Source organism: Aulonocara sp. 'chitande type north' Nkhata Bay, linkage group LG7 (genome assembly GCF_057382095.1).
Source record: "Aulonocara sp. 'chitande type north' Nkhata Bay isolate Kocher_YH1m ecotype deep benthic linkage group LG7, A_spYH_male_GT1.1, whole genome shotgun sequence".
NCBI lineage: Eukaryota > Metazoa > Chordata > Actinopteri > Cichliformes > Cichlidae > Aulonocara > Aulonocara sp. 'chitande type north' Nkhata Bay.
Window position 1 is genome coordinate 69162257 of NC_141350.1, and position 25730 is coordinate 69187986.

Below are 25730 nucleotides of genomic sequence, written 5' to 3' on the forward strand. Positions count from 1 at the left end.
CTGTCTCGTGGAAGGATCGATACAGCTGATCAGCTGTGAGACACACTGATGACAAAACTGATCAGCTTACAGAAACAAGGCCGACTCATGGTTCATCATCTCCATCGGCCCTCCCCATAAGTGACACTTGGTACGTTCCAGCTGGGATGAAAGATGCTGAGGTTTCCTTCATTTATTTACAGACATTAGAAAAATGTCCATCTCCACCACTGGCCTCCACCCCCTCCTCAGTCACTCCAACCCTCTGCACGTCCTCCTTCACCACATCCATGAGCCTCCTCCGAGGCCCTCCTCTTCTCCATCTTCATCATCCTTTGTCTAATAAATCCAGTCTCCCCCTGCACATGCTGACCTCCACCGTCTGCAAACCATTCATGGCTGACACTGGTCTCCACCCTGCCTGCACTCCCTTCTTCACCTGCCTGTGGATGGTTGACCTCCACCTTCCAGCTGTCCTTTCTTATGCTTTCTCTGGATCCACAGAGACACAGAGCAGCTCCTCCTGAGCTTCTCTAAGCGTCTGATGGATGGAGGCTTGTTGGTGTTTTGATGCCCCGGTCAGGTGGGTTGGCTCCTCAGGTCTTCAACACCTCCAGCGGCATTAACCCCCCACCTCCGACAGGGGGCGCCACGTCTCATCTTTTAGTGCAGTTACACATTCGGGCGAACTTTTGCCGGTTTGTTCAGCCTGATATGGAAAAAGTTCGATCGTGTTTTCAGCAGTTTGTTCCGCCGCGTCCACGAGGCTCGGGGTAAATGTCTGCGGAGCTCAGTGAAAAAAAAGCAAATCCATAGCAGAGGATGGTTTCGATCCATCGACCTCTGGGTTATGGGCCCAGCACGCTTCCGCTGCGCCACTCTGCTGCTCGTGGGAGAGGCCTCGCGGGTCTGTATATAAAGATCACACACCACGACGCTCGTATCTGATTGGTGCTTCTCTTCTTTGGCGGGTTTCAGATGCGGGAGTTTAGTTTTTAGGGTTTGGCCAGTTCGCCACACGCTTCAGTCCGGGAAGCACACGGGCACGGAGCCGCGGGACGACTAACCACAGGAAGTCATCGTCGTTGTTTAAAAGCGGACTCGGGATTCAGTCAGAGCTGAACTCTCGTGTTTTTACAGTGTGTGTGACGAGCACCTTCCTTTGTGTCCGATCTCCAGCGAGAATACCCGAGCAGGCTCCCGATTAGAAACGAGAAAAAGCAAAACATTTTTCTCTTTTCTCACATCCACAGCGTCTGTGTTTGAGTCTCAGACAGCAGCTCCACATCGGCTAATTTACTTTGACATTTTTCACAGAGACAGGAGAAATAAAGGCTGTACGCCTTCTCTTCATTTCATCTCACCACTCCGCAAATATCTGGAAGAAAACATACGAAAATCTAATATACATAATTCAAAAGCTGCGAAACGAATCAAATTAAAAGGCAAAAACGATTTAAAAAAAGGAAAAATATTCTCATTTGTAATACAGGGGCCGGCGGTTTTATTGTTAGGGACTATACAAACATTTGTTCTTAATGAATGTGGCTTCTTTCTTAAAACCAAAATAAACAGGCAGGCACCACACGGTCTGCTTTTCACAATTTATTAACAAAATGATAAAATAAATAAATACAAATTGATCAAATGCTCCTAATATCAACTCCTCCCCATGTTCCCTACAGTATTTCCTAAACACTGCATACAAAGAATTCATCACAGAAGAGGCTCAATACAGAGGTAAGAATCCCACCAGACCAGTCACAATGTCAGGCCAACAGAAGACACATCTGGAACAGAAGTCAAAAAAATAAACACATTCCTTTCCAAAATCATTATGAAAAAATACAAACAATTATACAAATATTCAGATTGTGTAATTACCAATTTACACATTATTCAGCACACCAGGTGAACTTTTTCTTTATTCATATCGCTACAATGCATCTCACCAAATGGAAGATAAAAAAAGACTTTTGTTTTTTCTTTTTTTGAACTTTTCTTTTTTGCACTCAAACACACCCCGATGGAATCAGCTGTGGATGAGGTAAGAAGCTGCAGGTGTACGTTTGGGTCCAGACAGATGGGCGGGCGGGCACGAGAGATTAATGACGTCATGTACCGACAGAATACTAGAAGGCCACAATCATGACTTGATCGTTTTAAAACTGATACAACTTAAAAGTCGGAGCAAACTACCTCGCAGGAACGACCCCCCAGCACAGTCTTTTGTTTTTTTAGAATGCATGAGCGGTTAATGTGACCACGAGCACGATGCCAACGCAGGAAAACGACATCCGTATGATATGCAGAGACGAAATGTATGCTCTCAGTGTTCTTTGGATAAGTTCACCCGGACGGCTCGGCGAAATCGAAACTGAGAAGCAATTTAGAGAGCCTTCCTCCCCGAACCTTCGCAGCTCTGCTGGGATCCCAACAGTCGGCACGCCGCATCAGCCAAATCAAGACTACAACGAAGAACCTAAACCCATGGATGTATCCAGAGAGCTGATGCAGGGCAGACACTCAGGCCTAACGCATGCCTCCTTTCCCCCACAGAGCTCCTGCTCTGTAGCCCGGCATCACCTAAACCTCAGCCAAGCCATGAATCAAACAGTCATTGAACAAAGCAGAACCAATCACAGCAGCGATTTCTCTCTGTTAACCCACGAGCCGGACAAAGCTAGGGCTACTTTTTCGATGATCTTCCTCCTGCGTTCCACTGACAAGGTGCTGATGAGGTCAAAGTTGGGTAACTTCCCAGAAAGAAACTAGCGGCGGGCACAATCCGTCGACTGCGTTCATGTTTGAACCAAGCGCTGGTCGAACTTGGGGTGACGTTACTCCAAATCCACAGGCTACTTCTACCAATCACCGGTAAGCGTTCTGCGGTAGGACCGCCCCACAAACGGCAGCGTGTCAGTGGAGAACAGGTGTCCAGTTCTTCTTCATACATCCATGGAAAAACCTTCTGATTCTGAAGAAACCCTTTGAACGCAGATGGTCGCTGCAACGTTTAACACCTAAACGGCGCGCTCTGGCATCCGTGTCTGCCAGAACGCCCAAAGAAAAGAAAGTGACTCGAGTTTCACATGAAAACGTAAAAATAAAAGCAGATGCATATCAAAAAAAACGTTTCGACACGTCTATTATCAAAGTTTGCATAAAAAGTCATGCACTCCGCTGCCGCCGCTGCACTGACAGATGCTCTTAATCGGGTCAAAGTTTGATCATGCCAGACGCCTCATGTGACCTGATTTAGCAAACTCGGGCGTTATCTGAAGCCAAAGAAGAACCAGAACAGTGCAGAAGCAACGATGGACCTTTCGAAATAAAACGAACGCGAGTCCAGCCAGGAAATCCGGGGAACCGGGATTCACACCTGCGCTCTGCGTTGCTGACCGATCCCGGTCCGATAATACTGGTCAAATCAAAAAGTGCATCACAACACAGCTCCGAGCAGGTCATCATCACCATCGCCGGGAAAACCCCGACTGCTTCTCACCAGACGACCTCTGACCTTCGCGTCTGCACAGGTGTTTTTTTTTTCTCCGAATGGAAAAGTTAATCACAGAAAAAAACGAAAACAAAACACATTTAAGGCAACTCCTCTATTAAACATCAACAAAACACTATGCGGTCGATTTCAAACGGCATCATATATGAAATGTAGATTTAACTTGCATTGACTACTGGCAGCCTGAGGTGGAGGGACCGAGTTTGTGCTCCGGAGTTTGGGGGGAGCTCCTGGGACGGGGGACCGGAGGGTCATACGGAGGGGTTAGTAAGGTTCTACAAGTCACAGTGCAAGTCAAGAGACAAATATTATCTGCTGTTTGAAGAAAGGCACTCGAGGTACCTACTGTACAGAGGGAGAGGTCCAGTCTGACTGGAACACAAGTTCGGGCTCTTTGAAAGAAAACCTTGTTGAGACTCGATGACTACTCTGCTCTACCCATGAGTGAACACAGCCTCGCGTGGTGAAGAACGCCGACGAACAACGAAACACACAACGAATGATACTCAGAGGGACCCGGGGACACCTTAGTTGCCTTTTTTCTTTTCTTTTTTCTGGCTCTTCTTTCCCATCTGTGTTCGAATGGCCGAGCTCGTCAGACCGACGGCATAAAACGCGACACGGCGGCCGAACGCATGGAAACGTTTCTGTGGGATCTTCTGAATGAAGGCGGTCTGTATACGAGAACACCGGGTGTCAGATATGCCGACTTGGTCGTAGTGATATGAAGTTAACGGTCACCCGCAGTCGCCCTGCAGCGTGTTCACCTCTGCGGTCAGCGCCACGTGCACGTCGCTAAACGCCTTCTATCAGCACTCCAGAGACCGTACAGGTGTTAGCAGGAAAGTCCAACTACTGATGTTTCATCAGTAAGCAACACAGGCTGAAACACGCGGCCACCTTCACGTGTTCCTCGTCCTCCTCTGCTGCTGGGCCTACCCCACACCTACAGGGTATCACAGCCACTCACACAGCAGAGCTCTAGTCCCAGCGAACGTGCACGATCACAGAAAACAAACGGCGTCGGCACTCAGGGGTGAAGACGCCGCCGGGCGACTGAAACCTGGGCAACAATGCTCCAAAACAGCTCGAAGAAAGAAAGCGACAGAAATTCCAGCACAACCAGAGGCGCCGTCGTTGCCTCGCTCCCAACAGTGATCGGCTCAGCAGACCCACCTGAACCGACAGCCACAAATGACAGCGTCATGCTTCGGCCACACCGAAAGAAAAGAGACGCACGTGTCTGACCGCGAGGGGACGAAGGCGCTTCTCGGGCCGCTCCTCCCAAAAACAGGAACTACGCACGTCAGACAGAGGTTTGTGTGTCCTCCGAGAAAAATATTGGCAATGTGGGGGATAAGTCACATCACAACAAAGAGATGCATACTCTGTTTAATTCCATATTAACATACAAAAAGCTCTTCAGCACTTCTTTGTAATGCAGCAAGCTTGTGCTTTAATCTCAGGATTATCGTCCTTTTAGATCCGTCGGAAGGAGCAGCTTTGTACGACAAACCGTTTGAAGGAAAAAAGTTCCTTTAATGTTATTGTTTAGTAAGCTCTCCTGTCTCAATCTGGGGACTTCCAATTTCTGAAATGGTAGCATCTAAATATCTTACAACGCCGGTGATTTGATCTTTCGATACAGTAAGTGGACTTGTCCCTGCTGAATTTGGGTATGTCGTTTTGGCAGTTCAGGATTCAACAGAAACGCACACGATGCAAAGACGACCGCTTCAAAAAGAGGACTCCTTTGTGTGTGGATAATGCCAGTCCAGCAGGTTCAGGAACAGAAAGCACTTATTCTGAAGAAGACTAGGAAGACCTGAATATCTTTTCCTATAAAAAAGAAACACAGCCCAGATATAGTTTGTGTGTGTTGACATTGCAGTATTGCAATTTCACATTTAGTGCTCACAGTTGACACACTTGACTCACGAATGAAAACTCAATCACTACACTTGACCGACACCACTGAAAACATCTGTTCGGCTACCGAGCCTGTTCGACCTCGTCCTTTGTACCTGTCGAACGCGCCGCTCGGCGTCTTTGCTGCCTGAGCTCAGGTGGGAGGAGATGGGGAGAGGATGGGCCGTTTGGTTACCGGGTGACTGCGAGTGGGAATAATGTAGGGATTATGGATCGCTCGGGAAGTCTTTCCAAAGGCGTCAGTGTGCTTCAAAAGAGCGACGATGCCGAGGCCTTTAAGGTTTCTGCAATAATGTTGTGTATTGTTCTCGGACCTGGGCAGGTGAGCCCGGGTTTACACCACCAGGTGCACGTGTGGTTTGATGAGCCGACATGCTGCCAATCAGTCTCATCTGGAAAGTCAGACCCGTCACCTTCAAGGCAGCCGCGTGCTTCAAAGCGCCAACCGCCGTCTTTAAAAAGACGATGTCTGAGGAGGTCTCTGGCTGATATCGAAGGTTATCAGTCTAAGGTATGATTTTCAGAGCTGTTAGCGGTAATCAGGACGGACTGAAAATCCCATTTTCAGCCTTTTATCTTTCGCTCCCTTCAACAGTTGTTTGTACCCAGCTGTCGGGTACCTGGGTTAAGGTAAGTTAGGCCGCTCAGCGTGAGCGGTGTTGGCTAACGCATCATTTTCTCTGCAAAGTTCACCGTAATTCACAGACCACTACGTTTGACTTCCGATCAAAAACACCCAGATGCGACGTGATCCAGATTTCTAGGACTGTTTGCATCTGCAGCGCCTGTGGTTGGCACCACTCTGTGTTTGAAGCAAACTGAAGCCTTTTCACAGTGAAGGGGTGAAGGGACGCACGGGTTTCTCTCCACCGAAGAGATCCGGAGGCCGGCCGGGCGAGGATCGGACGATCGGGAAGGTCGGGACGGATGGTTAAGGTTCATGGTCGTTCACATTAAGTTCGTTGGGACGAGGGCACGAACAGGTTCATTTATCACAACACTGCTTTAGACCAGTAACCCCTGACAGATGTTTGGCTCCACGTTCTCGGCGTTCTTCGTGCCCATGTGAACCGTCTCCCCACCTCGCAGGGAACAGGGGCCACTGTAACAGGCACACACTGGTGTGATGATGAGTTAAATCTCCCTTTGAGCATTCCCACCATGACGTCTATCACTAATTGGCATGATGACACTGGTGCGCACGCCTTCCTGTACCCCAGCTCAGTGGGTGGAACGGCCTACGTCTTCCCAGAGTCACGTGACTTGGGCTGTATATCTACCATTGACACAGTCTGACAATACAATGCAAACAAACAACATTTATACAGATTGGCAACTTCAGGGCACCACACGGTGCAAGCAAGAGTCTTTTTTTTTAATATATATGTTTGAATTCCCCGACTGAAGAGACGCCGCGTTACTTTTTATTGTCCAAACTGCTGACGAGAGCTGGCAAAGAATGCTGGGAGGGTTCTGAGGTTTTGCTGTTGTTGGTGTTGCTGCCATCGCTTCCGGTGATCTCCTCCTGTTTCTTCTCTGCCGGCGTCTCTGGGGGGTTGACGGCAGCTGTCTTGTTTTCAGAGCCGGTGGCGGCGTTGGCGCCGTGGCCTCCGCCGGGGCTCTGATCGGGACGGGCTAGCTCGGCTGTGCCGTTGGTGGTGGCAACGGCCGAAGAAGCGGGAACATTAGTTGCCGCGGCTACCTCAGTCTCAGGCTTGGCTACGATCTCCGCCTGGAGACCAGTCCCCGTGTTAGCCCCTCCCCCCGGCCCCGCCTTTCCGTCCGCCCCCACGCCGGTGCCGCTATCTGCCGTTAGGACCGTGCTGTCGGGCTGGCCCGAGGTGTCTCCGCCCGTCTGGTGGCTCCCCGCGGCTCCGTGCTCCTCGGGCTTGCTCCCTTCGGTGATGACGCTGGCCAAGGAGCTCCCCGCCTTCACCTTCTCCGCCGAGTTGACTTTGGGCGGAGCTTCAGAGCTGACCGCGGCCTCAGCCCTGTCCGGGACTCTCATGTCTTTGCCCTCCGTCTCTGCCAGAGCCTGGTTGAAGTTGAAGGCTTGGATGAGGCGAATCAGGTGTTTGACTTTGTCCAGGGAGAGCTGCATCTCCTTCTGGCGGGCCAGGATGGTGTTTTTGGTCTCCATGCATTTCTGAAAAAATGAAAACAGGTTTTAGTTTCATCTCCTCAAATAAAGAGAGCAGTGACAATTCACAGAAGCTGAAGTTGGCGGCAGGCATTTTTAACTGCAACAACAGTAAAAACCCTGTGACTGTGACGGCCGTGAGGACGAGCGTCTGTCCTGGAGCTGTGCTCGTTTACGGCACACAGTCCCGCTCGTCGCTGCTGATGCTGGAATTTAACGTGAAGCCGGAGAATAGCTCTAAAACAATACAGTTACAGCACGACGAGCTGTCCTGTCTTCTTTTCATCGCTTACCAGCCCGACTCCGCATCCCTGAGGCAGATCGCTCAGGACCTGACAGGTAATTATACAAACTTTCTCTCACAATGCAGCATCGCGGTGCTTTATCCAACATCCAAACACAAAAAACATGGCCATCACAGCAGCTGACAGTCTTCCCCCTGCTGAGCCAGCTCACAGCCAAAACTTTTGATAACTTTAGCGCTGCACAGATTATGAACGAGGGACTGGAGACTGGACCGAGGCATAAACGTGTGCGCTGAGCTCACTGTTATGGAGTTGCTGAGCTGCTTGACTCTCTGTTCCAGCTGCTCTCGCTCCAGTTTCAGCTCTGAGCTCCACTTCATCAGCTTCTGCTTCTCCTCTTCTTTAGCTGCAAGACAAAGACGGGAGAGTCGGTCAGAGCTCGCCGGTCCCGGCAGACGCGACACACGAGAAGAGCAAAAGCTGCCGTCACCTTCTTTGTAAGCGATGTAGGAATGAACGATAGCCAGGGTGCCGGGCCAGGGAATGGCTTCTTCTTTCTTCAGGATCTGGAGAGAGAAGCTGGGAGTTTTCACAGAGGCGGAAGCTCGGAAAAGAGTTCAGGGAGACAAATTTAGCCACCACCCTGCGGTGGGGCCGATACGGGGACGAGCAATGGGGTGGATGGATGTGAGATGCAGATCTTTACACAATGAATGAGACAGAAGCACAAAAGAACAATACTGCATCACGTTTCTGCTTACAAAGGATCGAACAGTCCTAAAGTTCAGGCCAGCGTGGCAGAAGGCCCGCCGGAAGCACATTGCACAGTCTGGACTGCAGTACCCCCTTCCCCCTGACTCAGGATCAGTCTGCTGCGGTTACCTGATCTTGGCATTTTGGACAGATCCACATGCCTTTAGGAATGGTTTTCAGGGGTGGATCCAGGCAGTCCAGGTGATAAACACGAGAACACGTGTCGCACATGAGCAACTGGCCACTGCGTCTGCACACAGTGCAGAAGTCCTCATGGATGTCTCCCTGTGAGGAAGAATTGGACCAATCAGTTTCCCCACCAACCATCAGCGCAGAGGCAAGGCGGGGGCGCCGTGATCTGGTTTAGTTTACAGTCTGGGCTTGTTCTAATGACATGGTGTGTTGTGTTAATCGACTGAGCCCACACAGGGGAGTTAGAATGTGCTCTGCAGTAGTTATCAATGACGCTACAGGACTCTGTTCACTTTGTAAGGCTGAGTCAAAGTAAAATCAAGTGATGAGTGCGGATGAGTGTCATGGAGACGACAAACTAATGGAGGAGTGCAAATGGTGACAGAGCTACTGGGCCAAAAGGACCGTGTGTGACGGGGCGTCCAACCCTCTGAGCTGTCCGTCTCCCCCATCGTTACTTACATCCCCAGAGCTGGGGCTGGGCAGGGGGAGGGGATGGACGGGGCTGGAGGGGGAGGTCGGGGTGAGGCTGACCAGGTCCGGGACGCTGCTGTATTTGGGTGGACGACCTGGGTGAAATGAGACAGACGACAAAGACGGAAAACAAAGAAAAAAAGAAAGATGGAGAGGGGGGAGAAAACAAAAACAAACAGTCTGTATGACATACCTTGGAAAGGGAGTCTTCGTTGGCTAGCATGAGTCAGGGTGAGAGAGGAAGAGGAGGAAGAGGAGGAGTCAGAAGCACAGACAGCAGGGTTAGTGCTCCGAGCGAGCTGACGCCAAGCTCTAGTACAAAGCTGCCCGTGGACTCGTGTCAGAAGTCAACACCCCGGGTGCCGACCTCGCGTTCCCACCTCGCCTTTTTGTCTTTCGACTTCCGGGCCTCTTCGGCACGAGCGGCTCAGCCTGTTGCCACTTAAAAGTCATAAAACGGCTTAATACGGGTATGAGATGCATGGACCCGACAGGCACGCCGTGGGTTGGGCGCTCAGTCGGGCCGACCTGCGAGCCCGTTACTGGCTTAACAAAGACCCGAAGTTAAAAGACAAACAGCAAGAGATGAATAAGAGAGCGGCTGCAGCGAAGTGGAAACCCGAGGCCAGCGTTTGGAGGGCGAAGGAACAGTCCGACATCAGTGCAGACACTGACGCAGACTTCCTCCGCCTCTTTCAGGGCGTGTTAAAATCTGACACCACGAGTTGCGCGTGAGGTTAGCGTCTAGCATTACGACGTCTGCAGCTCGACTGTCGGAAAGTGTGATGTTATCGAATCAGAAACACCGTTAGTCGTGTTACCGGCGGCGTGGCTCCCAGCAAACAAACATCATGGGCGTTAACTGGGAGTCAGGGTGTTCCTACAATTCCCAGAATGCATTTCAGCTCTTCCCAGAGAAAACAGAGGGTCTAACCGGATTCATCCTCCTTCATCGGAGGCTCCACAGCTCTGATCACCAACCTCGGCATCGTTTCAGAGGGTACATGTCTGCGTTTAGTCTGCGAATGAAACCTGACATCATCGGCACTAAATGACGTGACACGCGGGCGCGTTTCAGCCCGTTTGAAGCTTCAGAGCCTCGAGGACGAGTGAGCATGAATCCGGCTTTAGACGGAAACCCGACTGAAGCGACAAAGACAGGAAGCAGAAGCAGGAGAAAAGTTTCACAGCACGTTATTAGCACCGAGCATCAGATCAGACACTGATCTACTGTTTCTACTCTTCTTCCACTCAATGAAGCACACACACACACACACACACACACACACACACACACACACACACACACACACACACACACACACACACACACACACACACACACACACACACACTCCTCTCTGCAGCTCTGCCACGACTCTCAGCTGATTATCGTCTCTACTGTAGCTCTGCTTGATTCTATTGTCATGCATCGTTCAGTCTCTACTGGTTTCTACTGTCATTTCCATCATCTTTGGTCTGTTTTTCATACAGACCTCTCTTCCTGGTCCCCTGGTGCAGAGGGCTGTTCAGGTAACTCACTGCACTCTTTTTCCTCTGAAACAAAAGAGAAAAACGTCGTTAAGTCGCTCAGCAGGCAAAATATTGGTGAAAACTACTTTAATCAACCCAAACTCGTAAACATGTCATCGCACTTTGCTTGACTCTAAATTCACAAACGTAAACGGGAGTCTGGGACGTACCTCGGGTTCAAACACGGCGCCGCTGTACACCGGGTTGGCCGTCGTTCTCCTCTTACGCTCCTGTCTTTTGCTCTGAATTTCTGCAAATAAAAACACATCAGCGTTTCCTGCAGATGTTTGCTCACGCAGCAGCTTCACGACACCAAGACTGAAAGCATCGCTCACCTTCCAGGTGGTCGTGTGTTACCAGGCCCAAGGACACCATGAAGGCCAGTTTCTAAAGGAGACACAGCAGGTGAATCATCACGCTGGCAGGTTTGGTACAACAACAAAGTTGTGCGGTAGCAAAACGTGCTCCAAGCATCAACGTAAACATCTGCAGGAGAACGTCCTGACACATAAATCCATCTTTTTAAAATGATACATTTTCAAATGAGATGCAGAATGAAAGTATTTTATATCGATGCAGTAAAGCAGCTCCTCTCATGCCTCTTTTCTCGCTCTCAAACCCCACCCAGGCACGCAATGAAGCCCCACCCACAGATGGCCCCGCCCCTCCCTGGGCCTGGTTCTGCCAGAGGTTTCTTCCTGTTAAAAGGGAGTTTTTCCTTCCCACTGTCGCCAAAGAGCTGCTCATAGGGTCATATGATTGTTGGGTTTCTCTGGGTTATTTTAGGGTCTAATAATATAAAACACCTTGAGGCGCCTGCTGCATAAATAAAAGTTTGGTAAACAGCTTTTTCTGGGGTTTTGGATCATTGGGAACATCGTGCGCCTTTATCTCCTTTCATAACATCAGCCTGTGTGAGTACGTTTGAACTACAATATACTAACAATATGTTTTAATAACAATAACATTTACTTAAAGATATTAATATCTAGAATTTGCAGGTGAAACGTGTGACGACAGAGAAACGGTTCAGTGATTTGTGCTAGAAAATACACGACTTGTGTGTCCCTCTGTGGGTCATACCTCTGGGTTCTCCTCTTTCTTGGGGGGCCTGGGAGGAGGAGACACAGGAGCGGTTGAGGAGGAGGACGGGAGGCTGACGACGGCGTGCTGCTCTGTTCCTCCCGGTTTAACAGTCTGCTGAGAGAAGACGAGACGAAGACGGCAAGCTTAAGTCACAGAAGAGAACATTCCTTTATATTTTCATTATTTCTATTTTCTGTTTTTCATTGAAGAAAGAAGCAGAGGCCTCCACACGGCCTCCTTCAATAACACGGACCAATGTGACACAGCGCCATCGTTCAAAGACCCGAGGGTCGAACAGGCGTCCAAACTCCAGTAAGAACCCATCAGCTGCAAACACGGGACCTTCAGAGGGTGTGACAGTAAGACACGAGCAGACGACGCCCCGCACGCAGCTCTGCAGCGCTGACTAATCATCAATTCTAACATACTAACGATACCCAAACAAGCTGTGAGCGTCCAGCTGCCCGATGCTCCAGCTGGAGAGCAGGTACGTTTCCTCTGATCATCGCTGTCGGGAAAGCAGCGCAGAGATTTAACCGTCACAGCAGCAGAATTTAAACGTGCGGGCCGGATCCACGAGTAAAAGCAGATCATTAGTGAGGTTCTCCTCGTCTATACAGACACCAGCTTTATAAACCACTTCAGTACTTTTAGAGGCAAAAACAGACCCTGCTGAAGTCTGAGAGGCCTGTTCGTTTCAGTGCTGTAGTTACCTGAATCACCACAGGGGGGTGCTATACTGGCACATAACCCTAACCTGTAAATGAACTAAAACTGATATCCAACCTTTCAGCGCTGGACACAGCCCTTTACAGCGTGTCGGAGGAGCAGCGGCACACGAGCGCCACCTTTAAATCTTTAAGGTCATCGCCTTATTGTTTAAACATCAGAACTACAAAACTATCCAAAGGTTTCTGAAAGTAAAATCTAAGACCATGATTAAAATATTTCAGATCCTGCTGTGCAGTGCAGTACTAACGCAGGACCTTACCTTGGGCTCAGTGGTCAGGCTGCTGATCTGGATCGGCTGGACCGGAGTCTGAGTGGGGACGGGGGTGGGCAGGGGCACCTGGGCGGGGCTGGCGAGGCGGGTGGGTGCAGCGGAGACTGGCGTGGTGATGACGATGCCCGTCAGCGGGGCGGCACCGGTCTTGCTGCAGGGCTGGCCGTTGACGATGCGGACCTGGTGGATGGGCGCCGACGACGACAGCGAGGACGAGAGCTTAGTGGCCAACATGACGGGCCGCTGCAGCAACTGGGGGGCCGCCATCATGGGTGGGGGAGGGGCCGGTGCAATAGGGACATTGGTGGGCGTGGTCAGCTTTGGCCGGACCTGAGAACGACACACAGCCAATCACAAATCGGCACAGAAATGACCTGATACTGCCAGGTAACGCCACTGTGGAGCTCTACCTCAGCCTGACTGAGCCTACCTTTACTGCTACTGCTGAAGCAGAGGAATGTTACAAACATTAGCTCATTTATTTTTATGTATTAAATCAAAAAAGACAGATACACCACATCATACAGCAGTGCCAGCTCTGCTACCACACAAGCCCCGCCTCCAAAGTCCCAGTCTTTAACCACTCCTACAGCTCACTCTCAGGGAATAAGGTGAGATGAGCCTTTCAGAGTGAGACAGGGGGCGGGGCTTCAGAGGTACAGGCACTGCAAAGCTTTAATGTTTTATAAAGCATTTTGTCATTAAACTCTAACAGTATAAGATACACTGTACACATGTAACGATGTGCTGGCAGGACAGAAAGGACACGAATCGTTTAGACTTATTAAAAATGCAAAAACACATTAGATAAAAAAATCACCAATAAGGTCAAACGTGATTGGTGGAGGGAAAAAAAACAAAACGTAATATTGTTAACAATATTTAATAGTTTTATAAGCCCAACCCTTCAAACTTCATACAGAAGTACTCGAGTATTTGTTCTGAGCTAACAGACAAACGCTGCTCGTGGTAGGACGACTTCTGAGGCCTAACTCTGATGTTTGAGCCCGAGCTCCCGGTGGCGTTACTCAGCACAAACACCGCCCACGTTCCTCCAGTGGAAGGGTTAAAACACACCGACAGCCAGAAACACAAAAATACCAAGAAGCTGCAGGAAACAAGCTCTGACCAAAGAAAGGTAAAAGACACTGGTACACAGGCAGGAAACCTCCAAAAACACCTGCTCACAGGTCAGTCGGAAATTAAAAGAAGCACAACGAGAGGAGAAGTGATGAGTAAGAGGCAGCACACAGAAAACAATGTTTTAGTGCCACGGAGCAAGGCATGAGCGTTTGCTTCGGCGCGCTCCCGCCCTCTGCTGGAGAGTGAGCACGCCACGTCGGGTGGGCCACACACACTGATCTGAGGGGGTTAGGGTTCAGAGGCGGGTCTCACAGTGACGCACCTGTGGCTGAAAGGCGGGTCGAGGCGTCAGTCTAGGAGGCGGGACAAACTGAGGAACTTTGATTGGCTGGGCGGCGGCCTGCACCTGAGACAAAACCACAGCAGATTGTGGATCTGTGCTGCTGACATCTGACCGACACGTCTGCTGCGCTCGGTTCGGGACGCGTCGCCAAGCGTTGACAGCAGAGCGTGGGAGTAAGTAACTCTGAGAACACGCGGGCTTTAAAGCAGGTAGATCACACACCTGTGGGCTCTGCCGAGGGAGCAGGATGGAGAACTGGCACAGAGCAGCTGCTTTTGCACCGCAGGAACGAGGAACCCTCCAGGGACCAAAATCGGTCCGGTGCTGTTCGCCAGTGAAACGCTCATAAACTTCGGGGTTGGTACAAACCCAGATCTACTTTTTAGAGCTCATGGAGTCATGCCCCATCCCAGCACCGTACTGTAAACATACATTTACTCTTATTGGCTAAATGTTTCTCAAAAACTATTACAAAGTATCAATGTTCCTCTGGATGTAGCGACGTCGCTACATCCAGAGGAACATTGATACTTTGTAACATCCAGGTGTTTGTGTCAGCGAGCTGTCTCCAGTCTTTTCCTTGAAAAGATTCCTGGGAGGAAAAGTTCAGAGTCCTTCAGATGGAACACTGAACCGTGTGCAGAACACTGTGACCTCTGTCAGTTCCCGCATCCAAAGCAGAGGCCAACACTTGAAGCAAACCGGACCCTGCCCTGCTCTGAAACCTGAAACACGAGCCTCACCTCCAAGTTTGAACTCTGTTCACGTCAGCGCTGTTCGACAGCTGCGCTCGTTTCTGTCTTCTGTGCAGTATTTTAATCACGGTGGTTAGCAGACCTCAGGTGGTCGTGCTGTTACATCCTGTCCACGCTGCTAAAACTAGTGTATGTTTAAAGGTAAGGCAAAGCTGCAGAAGTGTTTCAGAGAACGACGGCTGCAGAACAATTTAAAAACGACCTGCTGTGTTACGATTCGTCATTTCGATCGCTGCGTTTCTGACTTTTAAGCTTTTTTCCCTTTGCTCTGCTCTTCTTCACCTGCCATGTTTTTAAAGATGGCCCTCGCTGTGATCAGTTTACCCCATCAGCATCGAGGCCCGCCCAGGAAGTACCTACCCACGCCCAGAGGTGGTACTTTGTTGTGTCTGGCGGCCCAGGAACGGGCACAGAGATGTTCCCGCGGTGGAAAACCACCTGGAAAACCCTCAGTCGTGTCGTGACGTGTTCTTTTTGCAATCATGCGCCTCTGTGAGGGGAACTGACCCCCAGAGGGAGATGCTAGAAGCTGCCGCCACAGCCCGCTCGAGCGCTTTCAGAGAAACAGAGTCGTGTGAGAGCGCACGCAGGCGGGTCAGCGGGCGGCGGTCTGAAGCGTCTCCTGAGCTCGAACAGATCGCACCGACAGCACACTTACCACCATGGCGTTCTTGGACACCAGCCGCATGGGCTCCGAGCTCTGATTGGTCAGCTTGCCGGCCACCTGGAGGTTGATGGGGGCGTTCTGCGAGTCGGGTTTGGTGATAGCTGTGGTTACCATAGCGACGGTGGGCGGGCGCTGCGGCAGGACGGTGCCGGGGGCAGCTTTCAGCACCAGCGTCTTTGTGGTGAGGACCGGCGTCACTGTCAGCGTCTGTGGAGGGAGAAGTTAACCCACGACACATTTAAAGACAGTCGGATTTTAAGTCATCCTGTAAACGGCGCCGCGGCTTTCATACCTGCTGCAGCGCTCCAGCTATCTGCTGGCTCTGCAGTGGGTTGGCCGGCTTGATGTCTCCTCCTCCTGGAGGAGTTTGGACCTGCAGCTGCAGCTTGGCCTCCGGCTCCTGCTTCACCAGCAGCTCCTTCCTCAGCTGCTCCACCACCTTTTTCTGCAGGCGAGAGCACAGGACATTATTCCCGCAGCAGGCGCCACTTCTCCATTCAAAAAAGCTTTATTGAAACAAAGTATGGAACAAACGATATAATGAAGGGTGTGGAGGCAGAGGGTCGACTCTCAGAGGAAAAAAGCTTTTTAAACTTTACTTTGGGGCGGACTCATATAAAAAGTGTGTTTTTTAACTGGTGATTGTTCATTCATCATTTAATTTAGAAAAGTTACTGTGAAAATAAGTACGAATAAGTACGAATAAGTACGAATAAGTACCCAAGCATCTCTGCATGACTGAGGAGGAGGGGGAGGGGCAAAAGAGAAATAAGTGAAAGAAGCAAAAAGAATGAAAAGCAGAAGAAGAAAGGGGTGGAGCTCAGGAGGTCACGCACACACTGGCGACTGAATTCTCAGTCGGAGGATAAAGCCCATCTGTTGCTTAGCAACAGTCGACTCAGAAGCGGGAACTTAATGGAGTGAAACACAATGAGGACGCCGCGAGAGAGAAAGCAGAGAAACACAGAGGAGGAGGAAAGTGGCGGCGCTGCTTTCAGAGAACTGTTTGACCTTCTGCCAATAACATGCAGCACTTCAACTGCTGCCGCCGCCGCACAGGGACGTTTAATCTCACAGGACTTCTGCTTTCACAGGTCCGATTCTAAAAACACACACTTTCTGTTTAACTCAGTCTTTCTCGGCCTGCGACTCGGGAGGTTCAGGCGTGATGACGTCAGCGCGTGATGGTGAGGCGCACGCTCTAAAAAAAGGTCAAGGGTCATGCACTTTTTCCCAGCACATCTGAATGAAAGAAAAAGTGCAATAAAAAAAATCTCGCTCCTTTTCCCCAGAATCAAAGAGGCCATGAGAGCAGCTGCACGGCTGCCAGTTTAATTACAAGAAGAAGAAGCAGGAGCAGGAAATCACCTACATTTCTTCTTTTGAACTTCCTTCAGACTGTTACTCTGAGCCCACCCCTCACGCTCCGGCTCATATTCCCACTGAGGCAGTTTATCATCAGGTGGGAGCCGAGCTCAGCGCGAGACTAATCTGCCGACTCTCTGAAACCGACTTTAGTCATCTGTGGTTACGCAAGATGCCCGCCTGCACAAATACGCGCACGGCTTTCTGTTTCCCCACAATAATCTGAGCTAATCCCGACTCCGACATCATCTCAGCACACTTCAGTCTGCACAAACTCTTATCCAACAACGTCTTCTTTAATTCTGCACGATGTCGAAGCAGCGAGCACAAAATGTTTCACACGCAGAACAAACACAGCGAGAAACACGCAGGGAGCAGATAAAAATAGGAGGCACAATGAAAGTGTTCAAAAATAACAGAAGACAAAGAGACTACAGACGTGACGTAACACGCTCATCTGATCCATATATCACAGGGACTATTATGAACGCCAGACACCAAACAAAGCCATAGAGAAAGACCCCAAACACACAGAGTCAAACAGCCACGAGGAAGAAACGAACGACCACCGAAGCTCATGAAAGAGAGCGACCCAGTCACACAGTGACAATGATGCAAAACAAGTCAAAGACACAAACGTGCACCGCTGTCTCTGCCACTGCTGGCTGTTCTGTGTCGTTCATTAATAATGTTTGATATCAGAATGACGTAAGCTCATGAGGTGAGACTGTACCACTGCGCTGAGCTTTGGCCTCGGAGCGTGTCACTCCTACCGCTGTGAAGCTGAAGCGCTCCGAGCTCACGTTTCTTTGTTTGAAACGACAGCTCGGTGAACTCAGCCTCTAATATCACAGAAGGTCACGCTTTAAACGAGCCCACGGACACGAGCTCGTTAGCACAAAGCTGAATACCTGCTTCTCGCTGAGCGCTGTGATCTTTGCTTGAAGTTCGTGGAGCTGCTTCTTCAGATCTGCGTTCTAACAAAAAACAAATGCCATGAAAAAAACGTCTGAAAAGTTTGAAGCTTCAGAGGTGCTGATAAGAAATAAGAGCTTGGACCTTACCTGAGGGTCCTGCTTCATCTGAGCAACCAGTTTCTGCAGAAAGAAGAGAGAAAACACAGATCACGCTGACACCTGCTGGTCATCACAGGGAACTGCACCCGAAACAGAGCAGCGCTCGCTCTGACGGACGCGCGTCCTTTGATAAGGATCATATATAAACTAAATAAACAAATGAAAACAGAAAAAGAGACCACACCTGACCCTGATTTCTTTTTTCCTGTTTTACCATCACACTATGAACATTTTCAGCTTGTTCATCACTTTGTTTAGTACAGCACACATCCACGTTTTCAGGGTGAAAACCAGATTTAGGCTCCATTAAAACACAGCCCACTGCAGGCCTCACAGTCTGCAGACTGAATGTGGCTTCACCCCTTACTCCCCTACTAGAGTTGCACTTTATTTTACTGGGATTATAATGCACTTATATGTACCTCCACACGTCAGCTACACTAGGAGGTAACAGGTCAGGTTTTCCCAGGAAACAAAGAAATAATTAGACTGTAGATGAATTTAAGCGATGCGTAACTTCAGGTAGTTATTACAGTAATATTAGTATATTATTAGTATTGTGTTATTTCTTGTTTATCTTGTGGAAAAAACAATATTTCTAGCACCTACACTGTAAGCGTGCTGCAGTTTTCAGAGTGGTTTACTCCGCCCAAAAAGTGCGACTGTGCTCCGACGTTACGGTGTCACATTTATGGTGGTAAAGAAAGGACTGACTGAACATCAACATAATAAATATTAAATAACAATGAATCCACTTCATAATCTGCTTACATGAACTAACGATGTACCGTGGAAACATTGTTTTTCCTGTGAAACTACTTAAACTCACAGTAGAATTATTCCTCAGGCTGCTGTAAAAACCCCACCTGTTGCCTCCTGATTCGATCCGCATGTATTTGTAGTAAAGGGAGCAGGCTGTGTTATGCAGCGTTACTCAGTGTCCTGCCTCAGTGCGTTCATGCAGACGCTGAACTTTGAAAAAGAAGAGCGAGCGGCCAAGACAGGAAACAGCTGAGCCCACAGCGTACCTGATGGATCTGGATCTCCACCTTCAGGGCCTCCTGTAACGTCTGTAATTCCATCATGGATCCAGTCAGTCTGCCAGCCGATCGATCAGCCTGCGCGCACACACACAGAAAGGTGAGACGCTGGTGTTTCAGGGCTACACTTACCACACCTGTGTGTGTGAGCTCTCACCTGAACACTGTCTCCAGTAGGAAAACCATCCAACTGAAGCATTAAAGTGGTGCTGCAGAGGAAACGAGGCACAGACACACGGATGACTACAGGGCAGGTGACCTCACCTGAAGCTGTTCATTACACACAAACAGGCTCCGAGCTTCATCGCGCCCAAACATCAAACACTTCATTCACATCAGCATTAATGAGCCTCACACTCCAGCATAACAGCACTCACCACCTGGCTGTGGGACCGGACTCCACCCCTCTGTGCTGCCCTGCAACACACAGCAAACGCACACGTTACAGGCCCAGTGTGTTCAGGAGACTTTAAATGAAAGACGTCTTTATTCTAACAGGGATCAGTCCTGAGCCAGCACAACTCAGCAGGCGTGCAGCGGCACACACCTTCAAAATAAAACACACGTTTGTGGACTCGATTTGTACGTCCTCACCTTTCTACCATCTGCTGATGTTTTCTGAAGCTTTCAGTTTGTTTGCTGTTCACGTTTTAAGAGGATTCTTTTTATTATTTGACAGTTTGGGTTTGTTTTTCTTTGCTCCATAAAACTTTCACATGTGAGCCAAACCTGATCAGGTCACACTGCCCACAGTGATTCAGAGGTCATGTGACACACCAAAGAGGAGCATTAAGAACGAGCCCTGTGCAGTACTCGCTCGTGTTTCTCTGCTGGAGAGGAAACAAAAGAATAAACCGACACATTTTTCTCAAAAACACAAAGAAAATCATTCAGAGGAGATCATCATCATAATAATGTGTTGCATCACCAGCCTGTTAGCTCATCCCTGCCCCTGCAGCGCCCCCTGCTGTGTGGATGCCAACATTTACATGTCTTTGCATCAGTGAGACAAAAAACATTCTTTAAACTAAAAACACCAGAAACAGGAACTAACATAAGGGTCAGGGCCCTTCAAAGTGTCGCCAGAAATACACCCAGGGTCCTGAGATGATCTATTATTTATGACGAATCCACGGAAGAAGTTAAGGAAAAACATCCGCATCATGTCTCTGAATGCTGTTTGCAGCACATCAGGAAAAAGTACTCAGGAGTGTGACAACGTTCGAGTCTGACTACTTCACAAGGAGTACAAAGAAATGGAAATACTCGAGTACTTCACACCCCAGCCCGTAACCTGCAGACAAATGAAGTACCGAAGTACTCATAAAAACTGTAAAAGCTACAAAATAAAGTGCATAAAACACAAAGACTGCTTCATTTTTACATTTTTGAAGTTTCATTAGAATAAAAAGAAAAGAAAGAAGTGCACAAGTACTTTCACTGTAAGTACACACAAGTATTATAGGCTCCAGCTTGCACCTCAAAGTACTTTGAGTGATTGTTGGGTATTTTGTAAGCTTAATTAGTACTACATAATCCTCTGAAGTAGGGCTGTTCGATATAACGATGTGTGTCGGACGACGATATAAAAACATCTGTTGTTTCATTTTACGCTGTTGTTTGTTTCGTGGTGTCGCAAAATAAACTGTTTACGGTAATATTTGTTCATGTTTGGATGTCATTGTAGTGGCTGTATTCTTAAAGTTCTCTCTTTCTCTTATATTTAATATCACCACAGGCGCCTGTTGATGGTAACACCATCGTGTGTCCGCTTGTTTATGTTCCACATAAACCTTTCACAATAAACCTCAGGATCCTGTTGAGACTTTTCAAAATAAACTGAATCACGTGAAAGAGCAGAGTGTTTACAGATGAGAAGTAAAAAAGACGCCAGGTGCTAAAAAATAAACCTTAGACTCAAACGTTAGAACAGGCTTCTCCCCGCAGCACGCCGTGTAATAAATACTCACAAAGAAACGGCGCCGTTACAACTTATGTCTAAAAATGTGTCGTTTCATGCATCGGTTAAACGCTCGACTCCAGCTACACGACGCCCAGCTGGAAACACTTCACGCAGGTCGAGCTGCCCGAGATTCACAGACTTTACAGAAAATGTTACATTTTTGTGATTTATATCGTTACCGGGACGACAGATGTCTTATATCGGCACAGCCCTAATCTGAAACATAGTATCAAGTAGTGAAAAATAAGTAGTAAAGTACCTCAAAACTGCAGTGATGCTGTAGTAGTACTACTATGTGAGAAAAACTATTCAAGTACTTCCTGTTTTCAAATCCTCAGATTTATGGTTGAAAGACTGAAAGCTGAAACTAGTGCAGTAAAAAGTACTTTTAAAAGAATAAACAAAGTATTTTAGCTTCGTGTACTGAGTTTCAGGCTGTGGCGTGAAGTACTTTTCCTTAGTAGTACTTTGATTTCCTGTGTTGTACTTTAAAAACTGTAATTACACAAAAACTATGCAGTGAAACAAAAAGTACTTTGACTTTCCTTCAAGTTTAACCAACTCCATTAATACTACGAAGTACTGCATTAGTACATACTACACGTAAACTCATTCAGAGGGAAAAAGTACCATAACTATAGTACTTAACTATTTTGAAGTACATATTATTATTAACCTAGAAAAAAATACTACGTCATTACTGTAAAGCACAGACAGACGTGTACATAAACATATAAACTAAATACATGTAGTACTGCTGAATCGAGCGTACTGTAAGTGGCTCGCAGTACTCCGGTTTGTTGTTTTTAAAAGTACACGATTTAACCACTAGACCTGTTTTCCAAGTACTTCAATACTACACAAGATGCAGTAGTGCCGTCTTACTAATTTAGTAGAAAGTACTTCGTGTCCAAAACTCAACACCTGAGTCATGAAGTACTGTGATTTTCTGTGCTGTAGTTTAAAGTATTACTCTGATTTGTGTCTAAAACATTCAGGTGCATGTACTTCCTACTGGAGTAAAGTATCTCTATACAGTATTAGTATTCGAGGAATCTACTTTTCAAGTACTTGAAAACTAAAAACAGGGGAAAGTACTGCATTATACAACCGTCACTGAAAAGCTTTAGTAGTACTAAGAGAATAAAACTGAAGTACTTCCAGTTTCTGAGCAGCTCAAACACGTATTTAAGTTCAGTAGTACTCTGTTAAAAGTACTTTAAACACAGCCTGAAACCTGAGACAAAGGGACTCAAAGTACTTTTGTACTGTGTATTTTGTAAGTACCTGCAGTAACAAAACTCTTGTAGAATACAAGAACAGAGTAACAAAAAATACTAATACTCAGGTACATCTGCTTTATGAGTACATACAACTATTAAAACTGCAGTATTCAGTAGTAAAAAGTTTCCCTTTGAAATGCAGTCTAGAGCAGTACATGTACAGTACCTCAAACCTTAGTTAGAAGTAGTAGTACTGTAGTACTAATTAGTAAAAAAGACTTACTTCCATCTTATAGTTTAAGTACAAGTACACAAGAGGACAAATAAACACCAAAGTACTCCATGGTCCAGGTCATTCAAAAATGTACTTATACATTGTAGTACTGCATTACAAAGTACTTTAAACTGCAGTCTATAACATGGGACAAGTACTTTGGTTTACTCATGAATCCACCACTTAGTACACGCTTAAGGTACCAGAAATGTAAATAGTACTGCAGTTCCATTTTACAAATACCTTAAACTTGATAAAAACTGTAACAAATGTATTTTAGTACTACAAACTACAGCCTGATCCCACGATAAGTACTCCCAGTTACTCTTTTCTATTCAAAAAGTTTGGTTTGTACAGTACATTTACTCTTTAAATCTTGTGGAGTACAAATTTGAAGTACTAGAAAATGTAATCATTAACCTTTATTATCCAAGTACCCAGAAATAGTACTTATACTTACTGGTAAAAACAACTTTATACTGCAGCCTGAAACAAAGTACTCTGACTGTTTTTAAAAACCTTCATTACTGCAGTACTTCCCTCTGAAATTTACTTCAGAATGTAAATAAGGATTTTTGTGTACTTCAACTATCAAAATACTTAAAAACTGTACTTAGTAGTACTTTATTACTAGTTCATAAAAGCTACTTTGTACTATAGTCTGAAATGTGAAACAAAGTATTCTGATTTACTGTAGTACATTGTTAAAAAGCTTCATTAGTACACATTTGAATATTTCTACTATCTACATACTTTAAAACTGCACTTAGATATAGCAGTACACATGAAAAAGTACTTTAAAGAGCACCGTGTACCACAGGACGAGGGTCTGTGTTGTACACGTTTCATTACTGCAGTGTGTCCCTCTGAAGTGTAGTACAACAGTTTTCCAAGTCCAAAACTATACTACTGTATTACTAATTATTAAAAAAGTACTTTGAATTAGATCCTACTGAAGTACTTTGTTTAAAAAAAGCTTCATTACTGCAGTACTTCCGTCTGAACTTTACTAGAGTGAAAATAAAAATGTGTGTATACTTTCACTTTCAAAGTACTTTAAACTGCACTTTGTAGTGCTGCATAACTAATGAATAAAGTAGTACTTCACCAGTCTGGAATATGAAACAAAGTACTCTGATTTACTGTAGTACATTGTTAAAAAAGGCTTCGTTAGTACACACGGAGTGAAAACAGAAACACTTGAATACTTCTATTAACCGAGTACTTTAAACAGCCCTTACTTACAGCAGTAGTGCATTACTTATTAATAAAAAAGTAACTGTTACATCCTGAAACAAAGTACTGTGACTTACTGTTTGGTGTTTTTAGTTAGTACACGTCTAAATTTACTGCAGGACAGATTTAAAGCAACAGAAAGCAAAAATACTCGAGTACTTCTATCCCACCCCGAGGTACAGTAGTACAGCATAAGCGATGAGTAAAAGTACTTTGTGCTCGAGCCTGCAGCGCGAGCTGGGGGCCCTGAGTACTGGGACCTGTAGTGTTGGGGTGGGGGGTCCCGGTCCACCTGAGAAGCGTCCATACGTGCAGCACCTGAGCGGAGGTGCTCGGCGGCTGTTAGCGGGCTGTGGAGGCCGCCGGTTAATTGGAGTAATTGCTCCCCGGGTGGGACGCCAAGTTGTCGGGATAAACTTCCCCGAGCAGCCCCGCGTGCCTCCGCAGAGGGCCCAAAAAGGGAAGAAATGAAGCTAAAATGGAGGGTTTCAAGATGAAAGCCGCCAAGTGCTTCTTCTTCTTCTGCTGCGGGAGTTCAAACACTGAAAAGTGGGTTTTTGTTTCGGGCAGACAAATTAATGTTTTATAACCGTGTTATTAAGCCTCTGCGGCCCTGTGGACGCTCGGTCCCCCCTCGGAGAGCCCCCCGGCCGCCTGTTTGGGAGAACCGTCGCGGTTTACGGGCTGTTTTTCGGTGTTTCGGTGTGAAAAAAACCGTCCGACATTGCTCCGTCTGAGGCTGAGAACAAGTGGATAACGTTAGCCGTAGCCGCTAATGCTAACCATCCTGTTAGCCGCGCGGAGCTAACGCAGCCAGCAGCCACGCTGATAACAACTTCCATCAAAGATTAAAAAAAAAACACGGCGGCCGAGGGGCGGCAGGGGCCGGGGGCACGGCTCGAATCGGGCTCCAACAGTCCCGAAAGACGCCATCTTTTTACAAGAGTCAAGAAAAAAAGCCCTGACAGCGAGCAGGCGTCGGTGGGTCCAAGTTACATCGGCCCCTTGTCCTCCAGAATATCAACTCCTAGAATAAGAAACAGAGCAGCTAAACACACAGAAACACACGGGAACACAGCGGACACACACCGGCCGACAGCCCCGCACACCTGCCCGCAAACAGCCGCAGACAATCGACCACGGGCGGCCGCAGGAGACGCGTAAAGTTTGACAGCAGGGAAAATTAAAGTTATGAAATTAAAAAGCCCAATGTGCACTTACTCAGCAGCAGTCCTCCTCTGGATTAATTAAATATATATGTGTGTAAGAAGCCGATCCGCGGTGAAACAGAGGCGCACACACAGCCCGGCCGCCTCCTCCCCGCGGGGCTGGACCCAGCTGTCGTGTTTCGGGGTGACTTTTAGTGGAAATTGTGTAAAAAGAGAGAAACTGAAGCTACAAAACAAGAAGAACTCTTCTTCAATCTCATTCAGCTCAGCCTCAGCACATCACAGATCCCTGCGCCGCGGAGCTGGACGAAGGGGCACAAAAACTCCTCGCGGCTCCGGCGGGAGCTCGCTTATCCGCCGGGGAGCGGTCGATGTCGGTCCTTATGGCCGTTAAAGTTCGTTAAATCGGGCCGATGAGCGAGCCGAGGCGCGGGGGGGATGTGTTCGGGAAGCGGACTACTTTTTGTGTCGGTGCGGCGAATTTATTTCACTTTGCCTAAGGAACGGCGGTGCTGCGACTCCCATTGCCTAGGGAAAAAACCCGGATGTAAACTCAGTGAAACTCTATGGAGAGAAAGTCACACACACACACACCGTGAAACTCGGCGGCGGAGCGGAGCACTTTGTTGTGTTGTTGTGTTACCGACCAGCTCCGCGCAGCACGTCGCCCTTCAGCCTCCACGTT

The 25730-nt window shown here is 47.8% G+C and overlaps 1 protein-coding gene and 1 non-coding gene across 8 annotated transcripts; both read right to left on the reverse strand.

Annotated features, from left to right (window-relative positions):
- Positions 1-792: 792 nt before the first annotated feature.
- On the reverse strand, positions 793-864 carry trnam-cau (transfer RNA methionine (anticodon CAU)). Its single transcript has one exon. It is a non-coding gene; the product is annotated as a tRNA-Met (tRNA).
- A 707-nt stretch (positions 865-1571) lies between these two features.
- On the reverse strand, positions 1572-25410 carry phf21ab (PHD finger protein 21Ab). Of its 7 annotated transcripts, none has more exons than XM_086302252.1 (19): positions 25098-25409; positions 19558-19597; positions 19338-19389; positions 19169-19258; positions 18129-18161; positions 17976-18041; positions 15992-16144; positions 15691-15906; positions 14257-14340; positions 12840-13181; positions 11846-11959; positions 11098-11149; positions 10933-11012; positions 10726-10786; positions 9218-9324; positions 8693-8848; positions 8301-8376; positions 8113-8216; positions 1572-7571 (listed from the first exon to the last, which is right to left on the reverse strand). In XM_086302252.1, the coding sequence occupies exons 3-19, from the start codon at positions 19377-19379 to the stop codon at positions 6843-6845; spliced, it is 2505 nt and encodes an 834-aa protein (XP_086158378.1). In that variant the 5' UTR covers positions 19380-19389; positions 19558-19597; positions 25098-25409; the 3' UTR covers positions 1572-6842. The 7 variants fall into 7 exon arrangements, with proteins under 7 accessions (XP_086158378.1, XP_086158380.1, XP_086158374.1 ...); XM_086302254.1 differs by lacking the exon at positions 9218-9324 and adding an exon at positions 9423-9445 and having other exon boundaries at positions 11846-11962; XM_086302248.1 differs by having other exon boundaries at positions 11846-11962; positions 25098-25408.
- Positions 25411-25730: the final 320 nt, after the last annotated feature.

Bases quoted from the DNA above. Each gene is read 5' to 3' on its own strand.
- phf21ab (XM_086302248.1), bottom strand. From the start codon at position 19,379: ATGCTTCAGTTGGATGGTTTTCCTACTGGAGACAGTGTTCAG. The intron at 10,787-10,932 runs GTACGTCCCAGA...CTTTTGTTTCAG, and splicing joins GCGCCGTGTTTGAACCCGAG to AGGAAAAAGAGTGCAGTGAG. The intron at 8,217-8,300 runs GTGACGGCAGCT...TTTGTCTTGCAG, and splicing joins CTACATCGCTTACAAAGAAG to CTAAAGAAGAGGAGAAGCAG.